Source organism: Dromiciops gliroides, chromosome 1, assembly GCF_019393635.1.
Source record: "Dromiciops gliroides isolate mDroGli1 chromosome 1, mDroGli1.pri, whole genome shotgun sequence".
Taxonomy (NCBI): Eukaryota; Metazoa; Chordata; class Mammalia; order Microbiotheria; family Microbiotheriidae; genus Dromiciops; species Dromiciops gliroides.
The window spans coordinates 61853486-61865612 of NC_057861.1; the positions used below are offsets into that span (position 1 = coordinate 61853486).

The following is a 12127-nucleotide window of genomic DNA, read 5'->3' on the forward strand; positions in this document are numbered from 1 at the left end:
TTTCTTTCTTTCTTTCTTTCTTTCTTTCCTTCCTTCCTTCCTTCTGTAGGGCAATCAGGGTTAAGTGACGTGCCCAGGGTCACAGAGCTAGTGTCAAGTGTCTGAGGCCAGGATTTGAACTCAGGTCCTCCTGAAGCCAGGGCCAGTGCTCTACCACTGTGCCACCTAGCTGCCCCTGATAGAAATTCTTAGCTTATGTTATGTCCTTGCTACAAAATGCCTTCAAGGACCAGTTTAAATTATCTCCTCTAGAAATCCTTCCCTGACGCAGTCCACTTGATGTTTCCGGAAATAATCTCTCCTTCCTCTCAACTTGTTATCAACTTTATCTCTCTTTGAATTTTTATATTTCCCCTCTATTGTAGTTATTTGTCTTATTTTTTTGCCGGGCAATGGGGGTTAAGTGACTTGCCCACGATCACGCAGCTAGTAAGTGTCAAGTGTCTGAGGCCGGATTTGAACTCAGGTACTCCTGAATCCAGGGCCAATGCTTTATCCACTGCGCCACCTAGCTGCCCCTGTAGTTATTTGTATAGGTGTCTTATTCCACCGCTGGGTTATAAACTTCTGGAAGGCAGGCACTTTGCCTTTTTTTAATCTTTGCGTTTCCCAGAAAGTGTGGCCGGGGATACTGCAAAGAGAGTGGATCCAACCATTCTGGAGAGCAATTTGAAACTATGCCCAAAGGGCTATAAAAACTGTGCCTACCCTTTGATCCAGCAATACTACTGCTAGGTTTATATCTCAAAGACATCCCAAAAAAGAGAAAAAGACCCATTTCTACAAAAATATTTCTAGCAGCTCTTTTTGTGTTGGCTAAGAATTGGAAATCAAAGGAATGCCTATCAGTTGGAGAAAGGCTAAACAAGTCGTGGTATATGTTCGTAATGAAATATTATTGTGAAATGACAAGCAAGATGATTTCAGAAAGGCCTGGAAAGACTTATATAAACTGATGTATAGTGAAATGAGCAGAACCAGGAGAACATTGTACATAGTGATAGCAATATTGTTTGATGAAGAATTGTGAATGAACTATTGTTAGCAGTGCAATCAATGATCAAGACAATCCCAAAGGACTGATGATAAAGCATACTATCCACCTCCAAAGAAAGAACTGATATTGAACACAGATTGAAGCAGGGTATTTTTCACTTTCTTTAATTTTTTTCTTTTATTCAAGTTTTCTTATAAAAATGACTAATATGGTAATGTTTTACATAATCGCACAGGTATAACCTATATCTCATTGGTTACTGCCTCAGGGAGTGGGAAGGAGATGGAGGGAAGGAGGTACAGAATTTGGAACTCAAAACTTTAAATAAAAATGTTTATTATTTATTAAAGTGCTTAGCACAAAATAAAATAAAATGGAAAAAATATTGGTTTAGTAAATGCAAGTATTTAAAAAATTGCTGACACCCTATGGTACTATTAATTGTTAAGCTATTTTTATAGCAGACAATGCTTTTTTTGATAATTAAGAAAACTCAAAAATCCAAAGTAGAAACTTTGTTTTATGTGATTCTATTAATAATCTTTTACTAAAACCTAATTCCTTCCCCTGTTACAAAGAAGTATCTGTAGATATCTCACTACCATTTCTGATAAATAGGTAGAGGATGTTGGGGGACAAGAGTCAAGAAACAAAGTTCAAATGTGAGGATATGCCAATTGATGAATAATAAGAAAGAAAAGGCATTGCTGTCATTACAAGGAAGATTTTTGGTTTTTCTTACTAGACCTATGATTTCATCAGTGGAGGGAACTCCTGGTGAGGAATTCCTTCTACCAATGCAGTTGGGAACCTGCTTTGCAGTTTAACATTTTATAAAGTTGCTTGGGGCACTGAAAGATTAAATAACATTTCCAGGGTAACACAGATAGTATGTGTCAGGGGCAGGACTTGAAACCAGGTCTTCCTAACTCTAATGCCAGCTTTTTATCTACAATACCAGTCTGCCTCTGTCTTAAAAATGTCTTGTTACTCCTATGCAGAAATGAGTTCAATGGTTCCCTATTATGTATAAAGTTCAAATTGTCATTCAAAGCCTGGCTTACAAGGCCTCTCAACAATCTGTTCCTATTTCCCCTGGCTAACCTGGACAGCCTCTTCACCACTGCCCACTTGAGGAGTATTTGGCCTTTTAGACTCTGGCTTATCCTAGTCCTTCAGTTATAATAGTACTTCCTACTTCCGGAATGCTTCAGAATTTACAAAGTGCTTTCTTCACAAAGCTAAGAACTGGCAAGGTAGGTGAAATTATCTCTATTTTTTTTTTTTAACCCAGTTCTTTTTTTTTTTTTTTTTGGAATGAGGCAATTGGGGTTAAGTGACTTGCCCAGGGTCACACAGCTAGTAATTGTTAAGTGTCTGAGGCTGGATGTGAACTCAGGTCCTCCTGAATCCAGTGCTGGTGCTCTATCCACTGCGCCACCTAGCTGCCCCAATTATCTCTATTTTTAAAGCTCAGAATGGTGATCTGTCCAGGGTCAGGGATACTGTGGCCTTCTAATTTCAGTCAGTAACTGGAATACTCTTTGCTGTTGCTGTCAACCCCAATTTCATCCACCCTCCAAGGGTCTCTTTCATGAAGCTTTGCTTGACTATTCTTACCCACTGTGATCTTTCTCTTCTCCAAACTTGTGTGGTGACACTTTTGGTCAATGCAACTTACCTAATATGTAATCATGTATTGTCTTGTATAGGGCTTACTCTTATATCTTATTTTCCCAAGTAGCTTCTAAATTTTTTAAGGAAAAGAAGCACAACAAATGCATCTTTGCAAGCCCTATATCACCTAGCACAATATTATTACGTAGGAGACCCTTGAAAGTATTAAAATTTTAATCAATTAAGTCATTAATTAAATCAGATTTGATTTTATATTAAATTTAAACATAACAGAAAATACATTGACTACATAAAGTGCTATCTTTGCAATATGGAACAATAATCAACTTTCACAAGCTTTATTGAAGTGCTTTCACAACCAATATCTTGTTTGGGTCCTCACAACCACCCTAGAAGGTATCTAAGACAGTGAGTAGTATTCATATTTTAAACGTGAAGGAAGAGAGGTTTAGAAAGATTAAATGGACGTTGACCTTTTTCAAAAAGAACATAATAGGCAAAAGAGGGGGTGGGGAAAATGTCATTGTATAGGTAAGAAGATTCATGAGGAAAATGAGGAAAGAAAGAAGCAAGCATGGTGAAGAGCAATTGGTTGAAAATCCATAGGCACATAAACAAGCAATACTGACCTTAGAGTATACTACTAATATTGACACTACAGAATACAACCACAGAAAAAGGAAATAAATGAAGAATTTGGGAAATAGGTTACAAGGCTGGCATGGTAACATGATGTAGTTGTTACGGGGGATTTCATGTATTTGGAATTTTAGATGGATCATTATCCCTGTGCCACTGTAACACTTAACAATTCCTTGATAATAATAATAATAATAAATTCCTTGATAAGATTTTGTAGAATTTGATGGCCTAAAATTATCTTGGGAAAAGTCAACCAAAGAGAGACAGACATAAAAGAGGGAGAATTCCAATAAGAAGGAAAAGGATAAATTGCCTATGTGAATGCAGAGGAATTTTATCAACCAATCTGAATTTTTTAAAGACATGTAAAGGGGAGGTAATGTGTTATATTATGAAAACATGTTATGTTATAAAAAGATTAGTTGAATGAACTATAAATGTTTAACCTGAAGAAAAGAAAAAATATTATTGTGTTGACTTTAAACCCATGAAAATGGAATTAAACCTGTTCTGCTTGACCCCAGTGAGAAGAACAAGGAAAAATGTATAGAAGTTGCAGAGAGGCAAATTTAGTCTTAATGTAAGGCAAAATTTCTACAAAATAAGAGCTATCCCAAAGTGGAATGAACTACCTTGAGGTCTTCCAGCAAAGGCTAGTTTACTATGTGTTGAATGTGTGGCAAACAGCCCCATCCCGGGAATCAGATTAAAATGTAACTGGGAAATGTTTAAACAAAAATAAATAAAAACACAACACAACATAGATGATGTTAATTTGTGGTTTCCTATGTCAATATACTGCCAGCAGGGATCCACTTCTATTTGAGGCTGACTTAGCTTAAAATATACAGCCTCTAAAGTCCCTTCCAACTAAAATTCTGAGAGTGAGGTTTTCATCTATCTATATTCATAAATTGTGCCAGATTTAACATTGTTCATATTGTTAAGTAATTGTCATCAAGAACATTACCCATCTCTCCAGAATTGAACTTTATTAACTTTTTAAACTAGATTTTAACAGAGTATCTGATAAAATTTTTCAAGCTACTTTTCTGGGAATACTGGAGGGACAGGAGCCAATAGTACAGTTATATGGAATCTAAACTGGAGGAGGAAGAACATTCCAAGCACTGGGGACAGCCAGAGAAAAAGCCTGGAACTTAGAGATGGAGTGTCTTGTTTGTGTTCCATGTGTTTCATGAACAAGACACACCATCACTTGGCTCCAAATATTTTCTCTCCCTATCCCCCAAACCTGGAATCCTCTTTCTCATCTCTACCTCTTGGCTTCTCTGGCTTCCTTCAAGTCCCAACTAAAATCCTTTCCCAAACCCTCTATTTATTCTGTATATATCTTGTTTGCAAATATTTGCTTGCTTGTTTTCTCTCCCAGGGACTGATTTTTGCCCTTCTTTGACCCCACTGCTTAGCCAGAATCTAACATATACTAGGGCTGAATGCATGATTATTGACTGACCAAAAATGAAATCATTAATAGTTCAATGGTAACTTGGATTCCTATAATTGTCCAAGGCCACACAGCTAGTAAAAAAATGGTGGCAGGACTCAAACTCGGGTCTTCTGACTACAAGGCATGTGCCATTTACTATTTGTGTGATTCTGGGTAAGTCACCACCTCTCTAGATTTCAATTTCCTCATCAGTAAAATGAGAGTGTTGCTATCTATATATATATCAGGGGTTCTTTTTCGTTTTGGTTTTTTTTTTGGTGAGGCAATTGGGGTTAAGTGACTTGCCCAGGGTCACACAGCTAGTAAGTGTCAAGTGTCTGAGGCCGGATTTGAACTCAGGTACTCCTGAATCCAGGGCCGGTGCTCTATCCACTGCACCATCTAGCCGCCCCTATATATCAGGGGTTCTTAACCTTTTTTTGGATCCCTTTGCCAATCAGTTCAAGCCCATGTTAAGGGCTAAAATTCTAGCTAGTCTGTCTAAAATATCTAATGAGTGGTCGCCAATAAATTATAAGCTTTAGCAAGAGTTAGACTTTTAAGCATTTATTAAGGAGAATAAGAATTTGGTAAAGAGAGAGAGAAAGGCCTAGATTTCTATCTATTAAAGGGAGAGCACATTTCTAGCTCCGCTCTCCACCCGAGTCCAGAGGAAAGAGAGCGCGAGACTGAGCGCCAGTCTCTTCCTTCCTCCTCCCACTAGCCTGCGTCACTTCCTGACTCCTGGTCTTGCCCTCAAAGACCTTTGCTTCATGGGCAGAACTCTTCTACAGTAAGTATCCAGCAGGTGGCGTCATTCCAATCGTTACACCCATGACCCTCTTCTCAGAATGTTTTTAAATGTGTAAAATAAAATACATGAGATTACAAAGGAAATCAATTATACTGAAACACAGTTATGAAAACATGAGAGAAAACCAAGTTAATGGACCCATGGTTAAGAACACCTGGTAGATGATCTCTAAAGTTCTCTCTAGCTCTAAATCTATGAGCCTCTGCTGTTTCTATTATACTAGAGCATGATTCCCTTATTACACTATCAAGTTTCAGAAAGATAACTGGAGAGGAATAATTGAATAAGAAAAGGCATGTCACCTACCTCTTGGTGTCTGTTGCCTTCTCGGATATACACACTGGCAAGGTTTGTCACGATAAATGCCCACAACTCCTGATGAGTGGTAAGCTATAAGTAGAAATGACAAATGAAGAATAGAAAAATAGAATACTACAGAATATACATTCCCATTTGTTAGATATACATCCCAAACTTTCTGAATTAGTGAGTTATGATACCATACTGGATGACTTAATGACATATTTCCACATCTCCCCCAGTTTTCCCTAAAATGGAATACCAACTTAGTTTTTTTTTTTAGTGAGGCAATTGGGGTTAAGTGACTTGCCCAGGGTCACATAGCTAGTAAGTGTTAAGTGTCTGAGGTCGGATTTGAACTCAGGTACTCCTGACTCCAGGGCCGGTGCTCTATCCACTGCGCCACCTAGCTGCCCCATCCAACTTAGTTTTTAAAGAGAAGGGAGAGGGGCAGCTAGATGGCGCAGTGGATAGAGCACCGGCCCTGGAGTCAGGAGTGCCTGAGTTCAAATCCGGCCTCAGACACTTAACACTTACTAGCTGTGTGACCCTGGGCAAGTCACTTAACCCCAATTGCCTCACTAAAAAAATAAAAAAAAAAAAAGAGAAGGGAGAAAAGCTAGACATTAAAGCTAATTTAAAGTAATTTTACTTGTCACTGAAGAAATCTATGAACCTCAATGACAAAACTTTTAGAGCATCACACAATCAGAGGTGGAAGCTCCTTCATCCTGGAAATAAAATAACAACAGGGCTTTAGAGACTCATACTGGGTTCCCTGGAGGGGAAATCTATACATTTGTGAAGCCCCTCTAGGGAAATGCATGGCCACAGTGACTAGAACAGTTGAGCAATGGCTAAGTTCCTGAAATTGGAGGAATTTCTGGACCAAGTCTACTGAAGGAAAAAGGAGAATTCCTGGATAAGACTCAGTCCTGGACCAAGTACAGGAATTTCAGAACCAAGGAAACAGCAAGGGACAGAGCCATGAAGAGAAAGAGGAGCAACCCCAGAAATCTACCTGTACCAAACCAAAAACCACAATCTAATCCCGTAATTTGATATCTCCACTTGGACCTCCCATTACTGTGACCAACTTAACCATTATACCTGTCCTGTGGCCATCAACTTCCTCCTCCCCCCATCAGAATCTTAGATTCTGCCCCAGGGAGGCTGGATTCTGAAAAGTGAGATCTCACCTTATCTTACCCAGAACTAGACCTCTATATCACTTCCTGTCATTTTCCAAACCATGCCACCTTGAGTGTATCAGCCCTTCCCACTTTCTAGATCCTCTTCATAGTTTTTCTTCTCTCATTTAAATTGTTGTTTGTCCTTTGTTCTCAAAGAGGACCATGACAGATGTCATGACTTGCAATGAATTGGATGTGAGGGAGAGCTGTGCAAAGTCACTAGCCTTGCTCTCTCTTCCAGGGCCATCTGGGTTCAATGCAAGACATATTATCAGGACAAATGGAGATAGCCCTGTATGTTTAAAGCAACTGGGGTTAAGTAACTTGCCCAGGGTCATACAACTAGTAAGTGTATGAGGTAAGATTTGAACTTGGGTCCTCCCAATTTCAGGGCCAGTGCTCTATCCACTGTGCTACCTAGTTGCCCTTTTTATTTAGGTACTGTCTTGCTTGCTTATATTTGTATGCCTAATACTTAGTATAGTGACTAGCATATACTAGACATTTAATAAATGCTTTACCATTCATTCATTCACATGTGGCTTTTATATTATTTTATTTAAACCCCAAAACAACCTTGCAAAGTAGATAATGCAAGTATTATTATCTAATATCAGAGAACAGCATTTCGGAGTTTAATTGATCTCAAGATTGCATATCTAAGAAGTGACAGTCAGGCCTGAATCTAAGTCTTCTGACCTGACATGTTCTTCCACTGTACCATGCTGCCCAAAATGCAACTCTGAGCCATACCCTAATCTGACTTCCACTGTAATTATAAGAGCTATACAAAATCCGTTTAATCCTGGGAATGGAGCAGTAATCTTTGAATAAAAAGACTAATGTGCTTATAATGACAACTTGCCTGGGGGGTGATAGTGACGTTTGTTCCTCTTGTCAATCAAAACCAGCTACTTTTCGTTGAATAATAACAGCTATGACTAATGCTCATATAGTGCTTTAAAGGTTTACAAAGGACTCTCCTTCTAACATTGCTATGAGATCGGCGATGCAAATATTTTAAATATTAGTAAATTGAGGCCCAGGGACATTGTGACATGCTTTAACATAAATTTAAAAAATCTAGTGAATAGCAGAGCTGGGACTTCCACCTGAGTCTTCAGATTCCAGTTTAGGCTGCTCTCTACTATAACTTACTGCTTCTAAATGGTCTCTGGCATTTAACCCTTTAGTATTATCTTACAGGCTGGCTATACCAGGGGCACTATCAAAGTAATATACAGATGGTGCTGTGGTAATTAGAGGAGATTGTTCTATAAAGTTAAAATGCAGATATGAATTCTTTTTGAGAAACATCTCTCCAAACTTAAAGAGTGATAGCAAAGTTAAAACCTTACCCGTAATGCAGTGGTGAACTGAGCTTCTGCATTATCCATGCAGTTAACAGAAATACAGTACAGACCCTGAAAAGAAGAACGGGTGGGGGAAACAGGGAAGACTGAAATGTCACTGACAGAATGGTCATCAGCCTGCCCTGTTGCATGAAATTTGGAAAGAACATAACTCAGGAGGGCAAAGGGAGGGAGGTAGTCTCTGCTCTGGTCAGACACTGAAGGATACTGCATACAGTTCTGGAAGCCACATTTTAGGAGGGACGTTATCAAGCTGGAGTCTTCTCAAAGGACCAGACTGATAAAAGACCTCAACAACATCCTATATAGGAACTGGTCAGATGCCCAGGGACGTTTAGTCTGGAAAAGTATCTTGAAATATATGAAGGGATATGCTATGGAAGAATTGGACTTGTTCTGCTTGGACTTGTTCACATGGAAGAATTCAACGTGTTCCTCAGACAGAAAGGCAACAAGAATTTATTTTAAGTGTTTGCTATGTGTCAGGCACTATGAAAAGCACTGGAGATTCAAGGGGGTGGAACTAGGCTCAATAGAGAGATGTTACACGAAGACAGATTTTGTTTGAATATTTCTTTCAAATGATAATCGTCAGAGCTCCATAAAAGTTGAAAGGACTGTTTTGAGGAAGTGAGCTCCCTATTACTGAAGATCTTTAAGTTGCAGTGGGATGACCAGCTATCAGAAATGCTATTGGTGATTCATGAAATACATGCTCTAGGTGGGAGTTCACCTAAATGACCTTTGACAACCTAAAGGTTTTATGATAGAGTCCTAAGTAGATACCCAAAATATCCCTTGGGTTGACAAATTGCTTTAGATTCCTAAGCACAACTATCTGTTCTAGCTATTCTATCTTTTTGTAAAGTAACTATTTTATGTAACATTAATCCTGTGTTAAATTACCAGCTCTGAAGCAGCTGGATCTATATACGTACTGTGCCACTGAGTGATTACTCAGTTTACCTCCCCTGTGTCTGAGCCAAACACTGCATCTTGACTAAATGATGCAGTAGCAAGTAAAAGTGATTTTAGTAAGTTATAGTACATTTTAACTGTCTCTGAATGGAAAAGAAAATTAATAAACTTCTTTCCAAATTTTAAAAAGTGGCCTTGGTTCCTTTACCTCAGTGACTACTGAAAATATCTCTAATGTTCAATATCCAGCTATTTAGAAGCACAGACTGTTAGGACTGGAAGGGCTCTTAGAACAAAGGACACAGGATGTCCGAGTTGAAAGGAACCTCAGAGATGGTCCAGTCAAATCTACTTATTTTTCAAATGAGAATACTGAGGCTCAAAGAGGGGATAGGACTTGCCCAAAGTCACGTATGGGGTCAGAGCTGCATGTAGAATCTAAATATAACACCTGCCCCAGGGCTCTTTCTACAATATCAGCTGTCTCTAATCAAAGAGAAAGAAATGTCCCTATGCAGAATTAAGATTTCTCTAGAAACTCACAAGGACTTAATAGACATTTAAGGCTTTACCTTATACTTTTAACTTCATACTCACTAATAAAGTATGTAACTGGGCAGCATGATTAGAAAATAGTCTTGGAGACTGCTGGCACAGCTGACAGACTTGTGAGATCTGTTAAAAGGGGGGGGAAAAACATTTTTATTACAGAATTCTAAACTTCCTAAAAAGCCAAACCAGAGAGAGAATTAGCTCAACTGAAGCGAATTTTTATTGTTAATATTAAGGATAATAGTAATACTACCTACCTCAATCCTTTAAAAAATCAGATTTTATTCCTGTGGACATTCTTTTCATTGAGACAGACATAGGGTTTAAGTCTATTAGATGGTTTACTTAGTTACTGTGGCCAAAGAAATTCATCACCTAGTGGCCATTTTTCTGATGTAAACTTGGCTAAGCCAAGCAACAAACAACTAAGTGGCTGGCTTTGCTAGTATACCCTATGAGAGGCCAGGGTTACCATGGGAGGGCATTAAAGTAGGAATTTAGAGGAAAAAAAAAATCCCATTTATATAACATTTTATGGTTCACAAAATAACTCTCTCATATAAACCCTAAAAGTGTCACCTCATTTTACATAAGGAAACTGATGTTAGAAAACATCAGGACTAAAACCTAGGTATCCTGACTTCAGTGCTAGTGAACTGAACTTCACCATTTGGCTTCTCCAAAAAGGCCAAAGTGTACTGAGATTAAGCTTCAGGACCTCTAGCCCCCCCAATCATAAAATCAAAAGGAAGAGAGAGAACAACATAAGAAGCACCTCCTCTTTAGTGATAGTCAAAGTTCAGACCCAAACTCAACATTAGTAAGTGAAGAAACAATGTTTGAATTCTTGCTAGATACTGAAAATTGTACCTGTAGCTTTTCCTAATGTTAGAGGAATTAAAGCTAGATGACACGCTTTACTATTTACTTCTATCATATATGCAATTTTGTAACTCCAAATTAAGGTTTTGTTCAAATAAAAATACATAATCATGTGCTGAGTGAGATGAGTGGAATCAGGAAGACACTGTATGCAGTATCAACAAAATTGTGTTTTGATCAACTGTGACAGACTTGACTCTTCTCAGCAATATAATGGTTCAAGATAGTTCCAAAGGACTCATGATGGAAAATGCTCTTCAAATCAAGAAAAAAGAACTGTGGAATCTAGATGCAGATTGAACCATACTATTTCTAATTTTTTTTGTTTTTCTCTTTTGTTCTGATTCTTTTTTCACAGCATGACTAATGCAGAAATATGTTTAATGTGATTGTACATATATAACCTATATTGGATTGCTTGCTCTCTTGGGGAAGGGGGGGAAGGAGGGAGAAAATTTTGGAACTAGAAATCTTATAAAAACAAATGTCAAAAAATATCTCTACATTTAACTAGAAAATAATAAAATACTTTTATGAGTCAAAAAATACATAATCATGTTTCATAAGCAATTTAAGATCATGTGATTTTAAAATTCCTACAAATGTGCATGCTAATAATGTAATATTCATATACTATCTAATAATTTACAAAGATTTTTACATATAAACTCATTTGGTCCTCATAACTCTGAGGTGGTGGTACAAGTATCATCATCAGGGAAGTTATATGGCTTTTCTGAGGTCACATGTCAAATCAATGGCTGTTAGAACTTAAACCCTGTTCTTCTGACTTCAAGTCCAGTGGTCTTTCCACTGGGACATACATGACTAAATACGACTCAAAATAGAAGTTTGCTTTTTTCTGGATTTATAAATATTTAACAGATTAAGTTTCTAGGTAAACAAAGAAACTAGACATGTCAAACTTACCTCCTGAAGGGCAGTGGCCTTGTGTCCTGTGACAAGTCGACACATGATTATGTGTTCTAGCAATATCACTTGGAAAGATGACAAGATAGGACTGCAGTCTAACACTAAAGAGAATCAAGGGGATTTAGATAATAAGAAGTCTACAAGAAGCATGAAAATCAAAAGAACCAAACTTGGGGAAAACGTGCCAGAAGTCAATGTGCTGAAATGGTACCACTAGAGGGAACTGCTGCAACAAGGATTTTCACTCAGATGGTTCTGCACTTGACACCAAATATTCCACATATAGACATACAGAATATCAGACATACAGAATCTCATTTTACGGAGGAGAGTATTTAGGCCTAAAGATGGGAAATGATTGGTTTTAAAGTCATTTAACTAGCTAATGGCAGAGCCAAATTTAGACTTAAGGCCTTTGAACTCAAAGGCTAGTGT

The 12127-nt window shown here is 38.0% G+C and overlaps 1 protein-coding gene across 1 annotated transcript in view; it reads right to left on the reverse strand.

Annotated features, from left to right (window-relative positions):
• Positions 1-12127, reverse strand: part of MAU2 (MAU2 sister chromatid cohesion factor) — a 62201-nt gene that overhangs the window by 18302 nt on the left and 31772 nt on the right. The window contains exons 10-13 of the mRNA XM_043983940.1: positions 11690-11793; positions 9923-10000; positions 8393-8458; positions 5848-5931 (exon numbers count right to left, since the gene is read on the reverse strand). Of these exons, the coding sequence (XP_043839875.1) occupies positions 5848-5931; positions 8393-8458; positions 9923-10000; positions 11690-11793 (332 nt within the window). The remainder of the gene's footprint in view (positions 1-5847; positions 5932-8392; positions 8459-9922; positions 10001-11689; positions 11794-12127) is intronic.